The sequence below is a fragment of the Heterodontus francisci genome, chromosome 7 (genome assembly GCF_036365525.1).
Source record: "Heterodontus francisci isolate sHetFra1 chromosome 7, sHetFra1.hap1, whole genome shotgun sequence".
Lineage (NCBI taxonomy): Eukaryota > Metazoa > Chordata > Chondrichthyes > Heterodontiformes > Heterodontidae > Heterodontus > Heterodontus francisci.
Window position 1 is genome coordinate 34,659,936 of NC_090377.1, and position 18,471 is coordinate 34,678,406.

An 18,471-nucleotide genomic window follows, 5' to 3' on the forward strand; every position below is an offset into this window, starting at 1 on the left:
TTGTGTCATCTGCAACTTTAGCTATCATCCCATCACTCCCTTCATCTAAGTCATTGATATAAATTGTAAAAAGTTGAGGCCCCAGCACAGACCCCTGAGTGACTCCACTTGTCACATCCTGCCAATCAGAAAAGGACCCATTTATGCATACTCTCTGTTTTATGCCAGCCGGCCAATCTTCTATCCATGCTAATATGTTACCCCCTACACCATGAGCTCCTACTTTGTGCAATAGCCTTTTATATGGCACGGTGTCAAATGCTTTCTGGAAGTCCAAGTACAGTACGTCAACGGGCTCCCCTTTATCCACAGTGCATGTTACTCCTTCAAAGAACTCCAATAAATTGGTTAAACATAATTTCCCTTTCACAAAGCCAAGCTGACTATTCCCGATTACCTTGAGTTCTTCTAAGTGCTCAGCTATAGCCTCCTTAATGATCAATTCTAACACCTTCCCCATGACAGATGCCAAGCTAACTGGCCTGTAGTTACCTGTTTTCTGTCTCCCCCACTTCTTGAATAGAAAGGGTTATATTTGCTACTTTCCAGTCTGATGGAACCTTTCCAGAATGTAGTGAATTTTGAAAAATTAACACCAACGCATCTATTACCTCATTAGCCACCTCTTTTAAGACCCTAGGATGAAGCCCATCAGGACCCGGAGACTTGACAGCCGCAGCTCCATTAGTTTGGTCAGTACCACTTCCCTGGTGATTGTAATTTCACCATGTTCCTCTCTTCCTTCCACCTCCTGATTTATCGCTATTACTGGAATGTTTTTAGTATCCTCTATAGTGAAGACAGAAGCAAAGTATTTGTTCATTTCCTCTGCCATTTCCTTATTATCTACTATTAACTCCCCATTCTCACTCTCGAGAGGACCAACACTCACTTTATTTACTCTTTTCCTTTTTAAATACCTGTAGAAACTCTTGCAATCCGTTTTTACATTTCTAGCTAGCTTCCTCTCATACTCTAATTTCTTTCTCCTGATTAACCTTTTAGTCATTCTCTGTCATTCTTGATATTCTGACCAATCATCTGACCTGCCACTCATCTTTACATAATTATATGCTTTTTTCTTATGTTTGATGCTTTCCTTAACTTCTTTAGTTAACCAAGGATGGTGGGTCCTCCCCTTAGAATTTTTCTTTATAGTAAGAATATACTTATTGAGTTAGCTGAAATATCCTCTTCAATGTCTGCCACTGCTTCTCTATTGATCTATCTCCTAACCTAGTAACCCAGTTCACCTCAGCTAGCTCAGCTTTCATGCCCACATAGTTGCCCTTATTTAAGTTTAAGATACTAGTCTTAGACCCACTCCTCTCTCTTTCAAACTGGATGTAAAATTCAATCATAATGTGCTTGTTGCTACCTAGAGGTGCCTTTACTCTGAGGTCATTAACTAATCCTGTCAAGTTACACAATACCAAGTCTAATATAATCTTCTCTCTGGTTGGTTCCAGAATGTACTGCTCCAAGAAATCATCTCGAAAGCATTCCACGAACTCGTCATTGGGGCTACTGTTGCCAATCTGATTTTTCCAGTTTATATGTAGATTAAAATCACCCATGATTATTGCCATTCCTTTATCACAAGCACCCAATATTTCTTCTTGGATACTTCATCCTACATTGTGGTTACTATTAGGGGGCATGTAGACCACTCCCACTAGTGACTTCTTTCCCCTACTATTCCTCATCTCCACCGAAATCGATTCTACATCCTGATCTCTTGAACCAAGGTCATCCCTAACTATTGCAGCAATGCCATCCTTGATTGACAGTGCTACCCCTCCACCTTTACCTAGCTTCCTATTCTTCTTAAATTTTATATACCCCTCAATATTGAGGACCCAATCCTTGTCATCCTACAGCCATGCCTCCATAATGGCGATCAGATCGTATTTATTTACTTCAATGTGCGCTATCACTTCGTCTACTTTGTTACGAATGTTACGTGCATTCAGATAGAGCCTTTACTTTTGTCTTTTTGTCATCTTTGTAACATCTAGTCTTGACTGTTGGTATGTTCTTAAGTTTATTCTCTCTGTCCCTTCCTGCCATTCTCTGACCATCATTTCCCATGTTACTATTCTGCTCCCCTGCCTTAACTCTACCCCTTGATTTGCTACATCTACCCAAGCTTGATCCCTCTCCCCCCTTGTTTAGTTTAAAGCCCTCTCTACTTCCCTAGTTATATGGTTTGCTAGAAGACTGGACCCAGTCCGGTTCAGGTGCAGACAATCCCAATGGTACAGCCCTCACTTTCCCCAGTACTGGTGCCAGTGCCCCACGAACCGAAACCCACTTCTCCCACACTCACTTCTCCCACACCAGTCTTTGAGCCATGTATTCATTTCACTAATCTTATATGCCCTAAGCCAATTGGCAGGCGGCTCAAGTAATAATCCAGAGATTATTACCCTTGAGGTTCTGCTCTTCAATTTGTTGCCTAACTTCTCTTACTGTCTGAGCAGAACCTCTTTCCTAGTCCTACCTATGCTGTTGGTACCTACATGGACCACAACAACTGGATCTTTCCCCTCCCACTCCAAATTCCTGTCCAGCCCTGAGCAGATGTCCTGAACCCTGGCACCGGGCAGACAACACAGCCTTCTGGACTCACGCTCTCAGCTGCACAGAACAGTGTTGTTCCCCCTCACTATACAATCCCCTACTACCACTATATTCCTTTTAGCTCTCCTCACTTGAATGGCTTGCTGTACCACAGTGTGCTCATCCACCTTGTAGACCTTGCTTTCATCCACACAGGTTGAGAGCACCTCAAAGCTGTTTGACAACTGTAGTAATATTTCCTTATTCCTGCACTCCAATCCCCTTGCAATAAAGGCCAACATGCCATTTGCCTTTCTAATTGCTTGCTGTATCTGCATTTTAACTTTCTGTGTGCCTTGTACAAGCACACCTACGAAAGGTCACAGACCTGAAACGTCAACTCTGTTTCTCTCTCCACAGATGCTGCCAGACCTGAGTATTTCTAGCACTGTCTATTTTTATTTCAGATTTCCAGCATCTGCAGTATTTTGCTTTTATTGTAAAGCTGAAGCATGACTACTACCCTCTTGCATTCTAGTCCTCTAGATATAAAGGCCATAATGAGGAAAGTCAAATATATGTTCATAATGTAGATAAGGCTAAGTTGTTCCACTAGAATTTTGAACAGAGAAGGTCTTGAAACATAATTTCTGAAAATGTGAGCTCAGAATGTATGGGTTATATGTACTGATAATAAGAGACCTGAATGCTTTTTGCTGTACCTGCGTTATATTTGCAATGTAACTTACATATGTTAACTACTTTGTGTGATTTTCAGAAAAATTTGAATTGTTTGCAGTAAATTTATGAAACATTACAAAAGACATACAGAGAAAATACTATATTAGCCCAACTAGAGTAGTAAAGTGACAATTACTAGAGGGCGAGATGGCCAAGTAGACTTGGCTCAAGGCTTGTCCTTGCCAAGAATAACTTTTTTCTTGTTTCTTTAACAGTTTTCCTGGTTGCCGATACGGAGACTGACATTGCAGGCAAACCAGAGAGTCATAATTAACATAAAATTGTCAAACCACAATACAGAATAGCTGTTTAAATATTTGAGTTCCATCATTGATCATTTAATTCGATTTAATTTTGCTTTAGTCATCCTGATGTAATATTTAAGTTTTGTCTTCATGAATTTTTGTGAATATTCCTAAACAGTAAGTGCATTTTGATGTCACGTCTAACTAGTAGGAGTTATAGAACCTGTTAAAATCATAGAACCTTACAGTACAGAAGGAAGCTATTCAGGCTATTGTGCCTGCGCCAACTCTTTGAAAGAACTCCTTAACTTAATCCCACACTCCCAGCTTATTCCCCATAACTCTGTAAATTAGTTCTCTTCAAATATATGTCCAATTGCCTTTGAAAGTTCCCATGGAATCTGCTTGCACCACCCTTCCAGGTAATGTGTTCTAAATCTTAACCACTCTCTGTGTGAAAGAGTTTCTATTTATTTCCCTTCTGGTTCTTTTGCCAATTATATTAAATTTATGACCTCAGTTACTGACCCACTTGGCAGAGCTTACAGTTTTTCTCTGCTGGCTCTATCAAAACCTCACATAATGTTGAATACCTATATTAGATCTCTTAACCTTCTTTGCTCTAAGCAGTACAATCCTAGCTTCGAATTATAGAACACTACAGCACAGAAGGAAGCCATTCAGCCAATTTTGTCCAATTCTGGCTCTTTTGATGAGCAATCTAGTTACTCTTATTACCCAGCTCTTTTCCCATTACCCTGCAATATCTTCTCCATCAAATATTCCCTTTTGAAGATTACTATTGAATCTGTTTCCACCACACTCTCAGACAGTGCATTCCAAATTTCAACCACTCGTTTCGTGAAAAAAAAAATTCCTCATGTCTCCTGGGTTCTTTTGTCAATCGCCTTAAATCTCTGCCCTCTGGTTACCAACGCTTCAACCATTGGAAACAATTTCTCTTTATTTACCCTATCTGAACCCTTCATGATTTTAAATAACTTTATCAAATTTCCTCTTAGCCTTCTCTGCTCTAAGGAGAACACCAGCTTCTCCAGTCTATTCACATAACTATAATCCCTCTTCCCTGGAACCATTCTAGTAAATCTCTTCTGTACCCGCCCCAAACCCGTCATGTGCTTCCTAAAGTGTAGTGCCCAGAATTGGACAAAATACTCCAGTTGGGGCTGAACTTGTGTTTTATATAGGTTTAGTATAATTTCCCAGGATCCCATATGTTTTATGAGATGCTTTGTTAACCTGTGAAAGCAGCAGGGAGAAGAAAATCCCAAAAAGTGTGGGTGCGAGAACACAGCCCTGTTTCACACCACTCAGGATAGGAAAGGGCTCTGATGAGGAGCCACCATGTTGAATTGTGCCTTTCATATTGTCATGGAATGAGGTGATGATACTTAGTAGCTTTGGTGGACATCCGATCTTTTCTAGTAGTCTGAAGAGACCACGTCTGCTGACGAGGTCAAAGGCTTTGGTGAGATCAATGAAAGCAATGTAGAGGGGCATCTGTTGTTCACGGCATTTCTCCTGTATCTGACGAAGGGAGAACAGCATGTCAATAGTCGATCTCTCTGCACGAAAGCCACACTGTGCCTCAGGGTAGACGCGCTCGGCCAGCTTCTGGAGCCTGTTCAGAGCGACTCGAGCAAAGACTTGAGTGGTGTGAAACAGGGCTGTGTTCTCGCACCCACACTTTTTGGGATTTTCTTCTCCCTGCTGCTTTCACATGCGTTCAAATCCTCTGAAGAAGGAATTTTCCTCCACACAAGATCAGGGGGCAGGTTGTTCAACCTTGCCCGTCTAAGAGCGAAGTCCAAAGTACGGAAAGTCCTCATCAGAGAACTCCTCTTTGCTGACGATGCTGCTTTAACATCTCACACTGAAGAATGCCTGCAGAGTCTCATCGACAGGTTTGCGTCTGCCTGCAATGAATTTGGCCTAACCATCAGCCTCAAGAAAACGAACATCATGGGGCAGGATGTCAGAAATGCTCCATCCATCAATATTGGCGACCACGCTCTGGAAGTGGTTCAAGAGTTCACCTACCTAGGCTCAACTATCACCAGTAACCTGTCTCTAGATGCAGAAATCAACAAGCGCATGGGTAAGGCTTCCACTGCTATGTCCAGACTGGCCAAGAGAGTGTGGGAAAATGGCGCACTGACACGGAACACAAAAGTCCGAGTGTATCAGGCCTGTGTCCTCAGTACCTTGCTCTACGGCAGCGAGGCCTGGACAACGTATGCCAGCCAAGAGCGACGTCTCAATTCATTCCATCTTCGCTGCCTTCGGAGAATACTTGGCATCAGGTGGCAGGACTATATCTCCAACACAGAAGTCCTTGAAGCGGCCAACACCCCCAGCTTATACACACTACTGAGTCAGCGGCGCTTGAGATGGCTTGGCCATGTGAGCCGCATGGAAGATGGCAGGATCCCCAAAGACACATTGTACAGCGAGCTCGCCACTGGTATCAGACCCACCGGCCGTCCATGTCTCCGTTATAAAGACGTCTGCAAACGCGACATGAAATCGTGTGACATTGATCACAAGTCGTGGGAGTCAGTTGCCAGCATTCGCCAGAGCTGGCGGGCAGCCATAAAGACAGGGCTAAATTGTGGCGAGTCGAAGAGACTTAGTAGTTGGCAGGAAAAAAGACAGAGGCGCAAGGGGAGAGCCAACTGTGCAACAGCCCCAACAAACAAATTTCTCTGCAGCACCAGTGGAAGAGCCTGTCACTCCAGAATTGGCCTTTATAGCCACTCCAGGCGCTGCTTCACAAACCACTGACCACCTCCAGGCGCGTATCCATTGTCTCTCGAGATAAGGAGGCCCAAAAAGAAAGAATGTTAACCTGTCCTGCCACCTTCAAAGATTTGTGCAAAAGCATCCCCAGGCCTCTGTTCTTGTAACCCCTTTAAAGGTGTATCACTTAGACTGTATTGTCCCTCCTCATTCACCCTAGCAAAGTGTATAACCTCACAATTTTCTGTGTTGAATTTCATCTAGGATATGTCTGCCCATTCCACCAGCCTATGTCCTCTTAAAGTCTATTACTATCTTCTTCACTGTTTATTACAGTTCCCAGTTTTGTGCCACCTGCATATTTTGACATTGTATCCTGTACCCCCTAAGTCTAAGCCATTAATGTATATTAAAAACAGCAGTGGCCCTAGCACTGAACCCTGAGGAACATAACCGAATACCTCCCTCCAGTTTGAAAAACTGCCATTCACCACATATCTCCGTTTCCTGTCACCCAGCTATCGTTGTATCCATGCTGCCATTGCCCCTTTTATTCCATTGGCTTCAACTTTGTTGACAAGCCTATTATGCAACACTTCATCAAACACATTTTGGAAATCCATATACACCACATCAACTGCATTACCCTCATCAACTTTCTTTGTTATCTCAAAAAAAACTCAATCATGTTCGTTAAACATGATTTGCCTTTAACACATTTGTGCTGGCTTTCCTTAATTAATCCACACTTGCCTAAATGATTGTTAACTTTAATGGTTCTCACTGTCAGTGTAATCAAAACAGACTTCAATTACGTGGATATATTGGAGAAGCTGAGATAAAAGCAAAATACTGCAGATGCTGGAAATCTGAAATCAAAACAAGAAATGCTGGAAATACTCAGCAAGTCTGGCAGCATCTGTGGAGAGAGAAGCAGAGTTAAATGGCTGGATTTTACCTTGGGCGGACGGGAATTCGCCACCGATGTAAAAGTTGGTGGCGATCCCTCTTCCACCTAGCCTGGGGATCTGTACCACATTTTACGGGTCCCCGGGCTTTGATTGTCCCGAGGCGGAAGTTCCACCCACTTGAGGAGGAGGTCCTGCCTCGTTGAGCTGCCGGCCAATCAGCGGACCGGCAGCTCTTAGTCCCAGCAGCGTCACCAGGAGCAGTGGCCACTGCTGGGATTGCAGCCCAGCCGACCTGTTAGAGCCAGGAGTCCAAGTAAGTTGGGTTTGCCTCAACCAGGGGGATCAGTCCTTCCCTGGTGAGCCTGGAGTGGTCGTTTTGGGTGGGGGGAGGGGGCGTCTTGGGTCCCAGGGTGGGTTGGGAGGCGGGGGTGGCCCTCAATTGGGCACCCTGTGGGTGACTGCCATGGCCCCCCTCCCCAGGGCGCGGAAAAGCCGGCAGCTATCGCTGGGCGGCCTTTCAAGTCCCCAGCATGCCCACTTGCCATAGGTAAAATACCCGTGGAGGCAGGCGAGGGCCCTTAAGTGGCCTCGGGCGGGCCGTTTTCCGCCCCCCACGCCCGATGCCGTAAACTTGACCGGAGGCGGGAGCGGGGCAGGTAGGCCTCCCGCAGCCTCCCGCTCCATTTTACGCCACCCCCACGCCACCATCCAACCTGCTGGGGCGGCGTAAAATTCAGCCCAATGTTTCAGGTCAGTGACCCTTCATCAGAACTGACCTGAAACGTTAACTCTGCTTCGTTGTCCACAGATGCTGCCAGACCTGCTGAGTATTTCCAGCATTTCTTGTTTTTATTATTATTGGAGAAGCTGAGATTGTCTCCTCAAGAGAAGAGAAGGTTGAGGACATTTGATAGAGGGATTCAAAATCATGAGGGGTCTGGACAGAGTAGATAAGGGGAACCTGGTCCCATTGGTGGGTCAAGAACCAGAAGACTCAGATTTAAAGTGATTGGCAAAAGAATCAAAGGTAACATGGGGAAAAACTTTTTTTATATAGAGAGTAGTTACGATTCGGAATGCATTGCCTGAAGAGGTGATGGAGGCAGATTCAATCGCAGCTGTCAAAAGGGAATTGGATAAGCACCTGAAGAGAAAAATTTGCAGGGTTGTGGCAAAAGGCTGGATTGGGTGAATTGCTCTTGCAGCGAGCTGGCATGGTCTTGATGGGCCAAATAGCTTTGATCTGTTCTGTAACCATTCTATGATTCTATATGGATCTAAAGTACCTCAGGTGACATCTACTGCATAAATTCATCTCCCTCATGTTGTTGGCTTAAGAAGCTCCACAGTAACCTCCTTTAATTCCACTATCAATACTGACTACATACAAGTCCAAATTTTTCACTTCTGTGGACAACCAACCAAGTGATTTGGAATAGGTCACTGGCTGTGATATTAAAAGTTGATGACCATCAAAAGGAAGAGCAGTATCTGTGGTTCAAGCCATTCCCAAGGCCAGCTAAGTCGCATTCTCTTTGTGAAAAAGTAGTGAATTCAGGTCTCCTCTGACACGAGTAAGTGTGGCAGATTATCGGCAGTGACAGGTGGGGAAATTATGCCTCAAATTTTTAAGATAGCTAATGCATAAAGTGATAATTAAGGAACAACCCAGACTTAGATAATACTGTCTTATGGTATTGAATTCCAGCAAACTTTTATTTGTACATTTTGTCTATGTTGTTATAAAACATTTGCCAGCTTGATGGTCTTAGCCATTCTAATCATTGATTCCAGTTGTGACCACATTCTTACTTAAGCTTAAGCACTTCCTGGCAAGCTAAAGTTAACCTTAAGAGTTCCATGCTGTTAGTTAATCACCGCCAACCATCCCCTAATCAACTAACAAAGATCTACATCCCCAGAATAAGAGTGCAGCGGGACTAAGTTCTTGTTAAAACACCAGGCACTCATTCCTTTGTATTTTCTTTCTGAATGAAGGAAAACCTGGTAATATTAAAGCGCAGTGTTCCCATGCCAAGATCTCATTCTCTTAGTGCCATATTTTTCTTCTTAAGTTGAATAATGGGTTAATTGTTTGATTTTCATCATAATATATGAGCTATTAACAAAATTGTGGGATTGTGTAACTTTGAAATTTACGCGTAGTGAGAACTACATGTTTTTGCTGACAAAAAACCGCCAAACAGGACACAATCATAATAATGGTCATTTGATGCTTTTAAAGCAGTTCGTAAGCCACCAGTATAAATATTGAAATGTCCATTTCTCCAACTGTGCAGTTTGCAAATTTTGTAGCAATGGGTTTAATAAAAATTGACGTAATCCTAATGTACCCATAGTGCCCTGCATGCGCTAAGGCATAAAGGTGCAGTTCAGTCTTCCCTAAACAAGAATTGTTTCGAAGTACTATTAGTCATTGTTGTTCATCATTATTAGTCAAATTCTTGATATGATAATTGGGGCATAATAGCCGAGAATCAATTTTCTAAGTTTTGACTGATTTTGTGTTGTTATTCTTCCACCATATCTGACAAACTCATCTTGGCTCCACACTGGCATTTTTGTCCAAACTTCCTTCCTCTTTGTATATTATTAAAATTTCTGCTTGCCTTTTACATTACAGAGTAAACTCCTTGATGTCTATGTAATAGAGCTAATCCCAAATCAGGAATTTAATTAACTTTAGATCTAAAAGAAAGATCAGTTTGTTAAATATGATTCTTACAAAATTGTAGGTTTTTAGCTTAAGTAAAATAAAGTACACTATATCATCTTAGATGGTAATTCTTTTTAACATCATGTTATATGAAGTTAGCTTATTATTTTACAATATAAATAAACAAAACATACTAGTTAATTAAAGTTAAGAAATACTCAGTTTTGGTTCCAATTAATAAAATTATATTTAGAAGTAATATAGAACTACTGTACAATATTATTTCAAATAGAATAAAATTAATGACTCCAAATTTCCTCAGGTCCTGTGGACGACTTTTGGTGTTAAAAAGGTTGGGAGAGGACAGGTGGGAGCGGGAAATTGGGCAAGACCCAGGGCTGGATTTCCCCTCCGGGGGTGGGAAACAAAGGTCGGTTCTGTTTCCGAGTCCCGAACCTGCCACAAGGGGATTTTCACCGGGAAGTCAATTAATAGGCAGAGGGCAGGTTCACGTCCAATTAAGGATGGTGGGCAGGCTCTTGAACCTGGAGGACCAATCAGAGGCCTTCCAGCTTGAAAGGAGCAGCAGGCTGCAGTGGAAGGTTAGTAAGAGAGAGGGTGCTCCAACTTTAAAAAAATTAATTAAAAAATAGATTCAGCGGCTAGGCCATCGCTGTGAGGGTGGGGGGGGGGGGGTTGCTGGGCGGTGGGATATCCCCTCTAACAGGGCCGCCTCTAGGCCTGCCTGGTGCACTGCATCCCCACCCCTGTCATGCTGCCAGGTGCCTGTCTCAAGTCACCTAAACTGGTCCCTGTGCCTCTGGGAACCTGGAGGCTGACTGGAAAATTCCAGTTGGCCTCCTTTAATTGGCCTCAATTAGACTGATTGACTACTGGATCCAGCTTCTGCGAAAATGGCCCGGAGGGAGGATGGAGCTGGGGAACCAACACGCTGGCTGGCAGGGCTACCTTTAGCTCCTGCCCATCTCTGATTCTGGCCCCGGTGGAGCTGAAAATCCAGCTCCTAGCCTCTATTCCAGTGATTGCAGATTGGTTCTTCTTGCTGGTGATGGGTAGATGAAGAAGTTGCATTCACTCCATTAATGGCCTGACATCAAGATGGAGGTGGGGCTGGTGAAGTTGCATCAGCCACTGGAATTCCCATTGCTTCCACCTTCTTTGCCCCAAGCAACCTGGATGCCAGCAAGATACTGGTGGTCTAGGTTAATGGAACAGCAAACTTGGGACCTCCGAGATATCCAGGTCTTGGTATTGCCTTGGAACACTAAGATATTTTAACCAGCTGCAGTGAAATTGACCTTCTGCTACAAATTTGTAGCTGGTGCTACCCACTTAGAACTTAAAAACAACCTCCTAGCATTGCATTTTGTTCTAACGCTGCCCAGCGGCTGCCAAGGTCTGTCTAAACTGTCGCAGGTGCTCGCTGGATTAATTGAAATGATCTGACCTCAGATCACAGAATGTGCTGAGGTGGTGTAAGGTGCTATATAAATGCAGCTTTTTCTTCCTTTACTCATTCTGTTTACAAGAGTATGGTATAAATAGTTAATGGGGAAGGAGTCACAGTAAATTGATTTTGTAATTTGCAGCATTGTTGCTGTGGTGCTGGCACTTTCAACTACTGGTTGGACACACCAATGCCACATCTCACCGGAAATAAAATATTCACATTCCAACATGACTCAGTGGCTCAGAAATTGCACAAGTTCCACTGTGATGAGTTTTACAATCAAAAATTGATTATTTTTCTCATTTGTAACTAATTTTTATACCCCATTTTTGGAGGCAAGTGCTAAATAGCTAATCTTGGTTTGCAGATATTATCCTCTTTACAAAGATCAAACAGAGGTAAATATCGATGAGAATTGCATCATTTACTTAAAAGCATTGAACTTTCCAGTCACAGATTTATGCCTAAAATGAACCAACACTAGTACTAGAAACACTTATCCCAGCTGTACTTTAGATGTGTAAAAGCTTCAGTAGCATTTTGGATGTACGTCTTTAAACTATGAGCTCTGGCTTTCCACTCCTGCGCTGATCAGCCCTTGATTTTCTGCTCATTTAAGGCAGAAAAGTACAAGCTGACAATCGCAAAGTCAGAAAATTTTGGCCACATGCTTTATTCAGACTTTCTGTCACTCACATTTCTTTCCATTGTATTTTCATCCTGCTCTCTCTGCATGTTTCTTCATACACAGACAAATGTGCATACACTGAAAATGCAGTAAAAGTTATTTCTGTTTTTCTTTTTTTCTCACTGCTGTTGAACTGGTTCTCCTTCTGTTCATCTTGTTTTAGTTTGTTGTGCTTGTTCTCTTTGTTTCCTCCTCTTCTGCTGTTTGCATCATTCTCCTTCTTTCCGTTTGTTTTTACAAAATGGATGACAATTTCATTGAGCATTTCTGATGATTTGTTTTTATTTAATGAGCATGGTAGCTGCAGGTATCCTTGCAGAAAATGGCACAGCTGTGCATCTGGCCTTCTGCTGACTCACAACTTGTAAAGGCAATGCCTCAAAATTGTTGTCAGGTAGTTGTGCCAGTGCCTACAGATCTGGTTGGTTGCGTTGTGTGGACCTGGCTAATCAGTTTATGTTGGCTGTTGATTGCCCTGACACATCTTCATGCTTACTGATATTACTTAAAGCATGGCATACTGTGATTGGGATTCTTCCCAAGACTATTTTACATTACAGTTAGTCACCCCGTCACATAGTATATTTGTGCCATTGTGTCTGCCATCATAGCCTCCTTTGAGAATTTAACTCTCTGCATGCACTAATTCGCTGACAAAATGAAATCTGGGTATGATAGCATAGTGGTTGTGTTACTGGATTGGTAATCCAGGGGACCTCGACTAATAATCCAAAGACATGAGTGCAAATACCATCAGGGCAGCTGGGAAATTCAACTATAGTCGATGGAATCAAAAGGTAGTATTGGTAATGGTGAGCATGAAATTATCAGATTGTTGTAAAACCCATCTTGTTCACTAATGTCTTTCAGAGAAGGAAACCTGCCATTCTTACGCAGCCTGGACTACATGTGACTCCACACCCACAGCAATGTGGTCGACTCTAAACTGCTCTCTGAAATGGCCTAGCAAGCCACTCAAGAAGGTCACTACCACCTTGCCAAGGGCAATCATTGATCGGCAATAAATGCTGGCCTTGCTAGTGATGTCTACATCCTGTGAATGAATAAAAGCAATGCAAACCTCTTTAGGTAGAAGCAATTTTGAAGATACTGATGAATGGGTACAGAATTCCTTTGGTGCAGCCAGACATTCTTGCTATCCCTCCATTCATCCTCCTCTTCTTCCTCCAAAAGGTTTACATCTATGGGGAAAACCATTGGTGGAACAAATGGAACTGGAAAAAAAGGTGCCAAAAAACTTGCACAAAGGCTCCTGAATTTCTAAGTGGGAGCATAATCTTTGCAGATGGGATCTTCTTACACTCATTTAGTTTTCTACCCAGAAGCGCATGCATGGTATTAACTCTGCAGAGATCCGGTAAGCAGAGTGCTGCCATATTTTCCTTATGTTACACCTTATACCCTTTCCTGGAAACCCTAGAGATCAAAGCAGTGCATTTATTCAATTCATGGCAGATAGTTGCAGGTTTCAGAAAATTTACAGCCTGGAGTTTCCCCTGGATTGTGCTTATTTAAATGTAATTCGTCTGGAATCAGCCAAACCAATGCGAAAGATCACATAATTATAAACATTGAGGTTTTTTTCGATATTTTAAGCTAGTTTAAAAAACATCTGTTGGAATTTTCTCAGGGCTGTGAAGGTGGTTTTGGAAGTGGCCGGGAAGGGGGGGGTGGGGCAGGGGTTTGAGGAAATTTGCACATTCCAGCCTCAGTGTACTTTTCCTGGCAGCAGGGTAGCAGGTTCGATGATAACCTGCTCGGCAGTGGCGGGAAACCAAATAAGCAGGTAATGAGCCACTTATCTGCAATTTTCCATGCTGCAAGAGATTTTCCCTGACACTCATGGGCTCCCCACTGTGTCAGCAGCCTGGCAAAGGATCAGTGTCGGCTTTGTAGTGGGTGGTCTGAGCAGCAACTCATTTGAGGGTTTCCATTTATTTGTCAACAGTAAAAGAAAGACTTGCATTTATATAGCTCTTTTCTTGACCACCAGACATCCCAAAGTGCTTGATGCCGCCACCAAACACAGTTTTCCCTCCCCTCTCCTGTCAGCATTCCAAAGGGACTTTTCCCTCTGCGACACCCTGGTCCACTCCTCCATCACCCCTGACACCTCGTCCCCTTCCCACGGCACCTTCCCAATCACAGGAGTTGTAATTCCTGCCCTTTTACGTCCTCTATCCTCACCATCCAAGGCCCCAAATACTCCTTGCAGGTGAAGCAGCAATTTACTTGTACTTCTTTCAATTTAGTATACAGTATTTGCTGCTCACAATGCAGTCTCCTCTACACTGGAGAGACCAAAAGCAGATTGGGTGACTGCTTTGCGGAACACCTCACTCAGTCCACAAGCATGACCCCAAGCTTCCAGCTGCTTGCCATTTTAATTCAACAAATTGCTATCATGCCCACATTTTTGTCCTCAGCCTGCTGCAGTGTTCAGTGAAGCTCAATGCAAGCTCGAGGAACAGCACCTTCTCTTCCGATTAGGTACTTTACAGCCTTCTGGACTCAAAATGACCCCCATTTTCATTATTTTTTTTTTAACCATGTGCCAGTCTTAAACTTGTTTTTCATGTTTTTGCTTTCGGACAGAGCTGTTCATTGTTCTGTTGTTAACATTCTCTCTCACCATATGCTTTATCTTTTACCACAACTATTACCACTCCCTTCGCTTTTTCTCCATGAAAGTTTGTAATTTAATCTCTCCCGCCCTCTGCCCTATCCCAGACCTTTCCTTTTGTTCTTCTTTCCTCCCCATTTTCACTTGCTCAAAACCTATTACATTTCGATCCTTTGCCAGTTCTGATGAAAAGTCATCGACCTGAAACGTTAACTCTGTTTCTCTCTCCACAGATACTGCCTGACCTGCTGAGTATTTCCTGCACTTTCTGTTTTTATCCCAAAGTGCTTCACAGCCAATGAAGTATTTTTGAAGTATAGTCATTGTAATGTAGGAAATGTGACAGCCAATTTGCGCACAAACGCCCACAAACATGTGATAATGAGCATTGATGTTGATTGAGTGACACATATTGACCAGGGCCCCTGCTTTTCTTCGAGATAGTGCCATGGGATATTTTACATCCACTTGAGAGGGCAGACAGGGCCTCGTTTGTTTTATTCATTCGTGGGATATGGGCGTCGCTGGCTAGGCCAGCATTTATTGCCCATCCCCAATTGCCCTTGAGAAAGAGGCTGTGAGCTGCCTTCTTGAACCGTTGCAGTCCTTTGACATCTCATACAAAAGGCAGTACCTCAAACAATACATCACACCCTCAGTATTGCACTGGAGGCTTGACTTTTGTGCTCAACATCAAGTGTGGGACTTGAACCCAGACCCTGGGAACTCAGAGGTAAAAATGCTATCAACTGAGCCACAGCTGACACCAATTCAGAAATTCACAAAGGGGATTTAAACCAAGCAGAGCGAATGCTTTTGCAGCCACTTCATGGGGACTGATGTCTCCAATAATGCTTGCCCTGCTTCAATGGAGCTGATTCCTTCCCACTGAAGGCGCCTCCATGATGCTATTACTGCTCCTGCTGATGTCCAGGTATCACCCACACTGTGAAGGTGGATGGCGGCCATCTCCATGGGCCATGCTGATTGGACCATGCAACACTGGAACCTGGCTGCCATCCCTAATTGGACAGGACTCCCAGTCGCGGCTTCTTAATTGGCTGCCTCTAGGAAGATTGCACCTTGCGTCCTGCCACTCGCTCTTCTGGGTTCCTGATCCAGAATTTAACCTGACCTCGGGGTTGGCATGCAAGCAGCAAATTTCAGTCCATCGTGTTAGAAGCTGACACTGCCCACAAAAATTAATCACCAGGGTAATTTTCTGCTAATTGAACCCATTTTTAGGCCTTTGAGAAGGGCCTAAAAATTAAGCATTTTTGGGAGTTCGTAAGGACTCCAATAGGCATGTTTTAAAAGCTTTTGAATAGAATTAGTTTTAATTTAGTAAATTATAATCGTTTTGTCTAAATTTTTTAAAATCATTTTCAGTAATTTAAAATCAGGTTGCTCACAGGTTGTGGCCTAGACACCGATTATAAATGTATACTTTTGATGATAAACCATTTCTAACTGTATAAATCAAACTGCACCAAGTTACTACTCTTAAATATATCAAGGAATATTTTAATGCAAAAAAAAATTAAAGCAATGCCCAATTACACCGGCCCATTCCAGATTTTATGTTCAGTGATACACAGATGAGTTTGAGCAGAAACTTGAAGGGAAAGAAACACTTCTCAAAAATAGCACAATGTTGGATTCAATTTGTGTCTGGATTCTGATTGCGCCGAAGCGGAAACTCTTGCCCTATTACATTAATTTTGTGAGGATCCACTGTAAGTTCCAAGCTTCACTAGATATGCATGCATGTTGTATAACATCATGACCATGATTACCTAACCTATGAGGAATCCTGGGAAATTAACCTCGTTTATTGTTCCTAAAAATGTTATGTGATGCACTGTGTTTAAACAACTTCCATTAATATATGACGACTCAACAATTGTAATACTGAACAGTTATAAAACATAAACATAATTCTATTTGGGTATATTATCAGTACAGTAGTGTTGATGTGAAACAGTTTTGCTTAGCATTAACGCTACAATTACGGATTAAGTGCAGACTAAGGCTAAAAAGCCAGGGGTGAGCCCGCCTCCATTGGCCTAAAAACCATGCTGCTATTTTGCATGGCCCTGGCCTTAAAATGCCTTTAGTCAGGGCTTCCGCCACTCGAAGGCAGGAAGTCCTGCCTCCAAGAGCTGCCGGCCAATCAGAGGGTCGGCAGCACTTTAGTCCCAGCAGCGTCACTGGGAGCCATGGCCACTGCTGGGACTGCACCCAGCAAGAAGCGGATGATGGACGTTGCCCTATAAAGAGGTAAGTGGGGGTTGGGCCGCGCCGGAGACAATCGATTAGGCCCCGGCGATGTGGGGGGGGGTGGGGAGGGGGGTGGCTTGGTCAGAGTGTAGGGAAGGGGGGTTGTTTTGGGGCGGGGGCAGCCTGTGCTGCTGGGCAGACCCTCCATGGGGCACAGTGTGCCCGATCAGGAGGGACCCACCCAGTCGGCAAAAGAGGCCACCAGATATTACTAGGTGGCCTCCTCAGGTGCTGAAGTGCCCATCTGCCACTGCTACAATACCACTGGTGGCGAAAAGAGGCCCTTAAGTGGCAATTAATTGGTTACTTAAGGGACTCAATTGGCCTAGGGTGGGTGGGCCGTTTGCTACCTTCCCCATCACTGGTAAAATAGCAGCAGGGATAGGTAGGCAACAGGCACGACACTCCTCGCTGCCCAGGTGATTTTATGCACCCCTCACCCCCAGCCCACTCCTGGGGGGGGTGGGTGGAGTTAAATTCCAGCCTAAGTCTGTATTTTTGCATTTAACTGCGCATGTGCAAACACCAGCAGTTGCTCTCAGTTTCATAGTTATAATAACAGCGAACCATGACAGTTTCTCCATCATTACAACAGCGCAATCAGAGCTGTTAACACCTGGGCGTGAAGCCAGGCACCTCTCCCCTGCTTTCTACCTGGGAGTTACAGTCTCCTCTTTCATTCAGTGGAATGCATCAGAAGGTTCTTGTGCATTCCTCCTGTATACAATAAATGGGGTGATACTGTAATAAGTGTAGCATTTTGTGCAATCATAAATCTTAACCTTGACATACCATTAGTGCCAGGTAGTGCCACAAATAGCTAGTGTTTATATGCAGTCTTTTTTAATTGGAATCATGTGGAACAAATTAGTAATATCAAAACACATGCATTGACTAAATGACCAATTTGACTAATGTTGATCAGTAAACCTGCAATTTCAGGTGGTGTTACAAAGTAGATGCAGCAATGATTGTTTGCGTGAAGTCCTTTTGTTCTAGGAAAGTGGCTCGCTTAACATTTGGATTACAGACATGATTCTGGTGGAGTATTAAGAGGTATACAAGCGCCAAACCAACCCAGTCATTACTGAAAGAGTACATATGACATCACTTCCAATGGACTAGATTCAAACACAAAGCCTTTGATGTTCTTCTGTGCTACATCTGTGCACATTTGGTATTCATGTTTAGTCAGCATTGGTTCAGCTACATCAGCCAAAATTGAGCTAATTTAGGGTCCAACCCAGATATTTTCATATACCTCATTCTAACCCACAGTAAAGAAGTGAACTAGTATCAGCACAAAATGTAGTTACCATCCCACATAGTACCTACTTGAAGCCACATCTGAGCTTATACGTAGGCAGGTTAAAAGGTCAGGGTGAAGTTCAATTTGAATCAATATAGATAGGGCCTTTTTAAATTAAAGATAGATATATCTTTAAACCTGATTTGACTGATTTGGATTTTAACAGCCTGTCTTCTTCAGAAA

The 18,471-nt window shown here is 43.3% G+C and overlaps 2 protein-coding genes across 5 annotated transcripts in view; one reads left to right on the top strand and one right to left on the bottom strand.

Moving 5' to 3' along the window:
• The window catches only part of gtdc1 (glycosyltransferase-like domain containing 1), an 872,535-nt gene extending 859,503 nt beyond the window's left edge, over window positions 1-13,032 (top strand). The window contains exon 10 of the mRNA XM_068034995.1: window positions 12,926-13,032. Within this exon, the coding sequence (XP_067891096.1) occupies window positions 12,926-13,000 (75 nt within the window). The 3' untranslated portion in view covers window positions 13,001-13,032. The remainder of the gene's footprint in view (window positions 1-12,925) is intronic.
• The window catches only part of arhgap15 (Rho GTPase activating protein 15), an 806,049-nt gene that overhangs the window by 28,772 nt on the left and 758,806 nt on the right, over window positions 1-18,471 (bottom strand). The window lies entirely within an intron of this gene.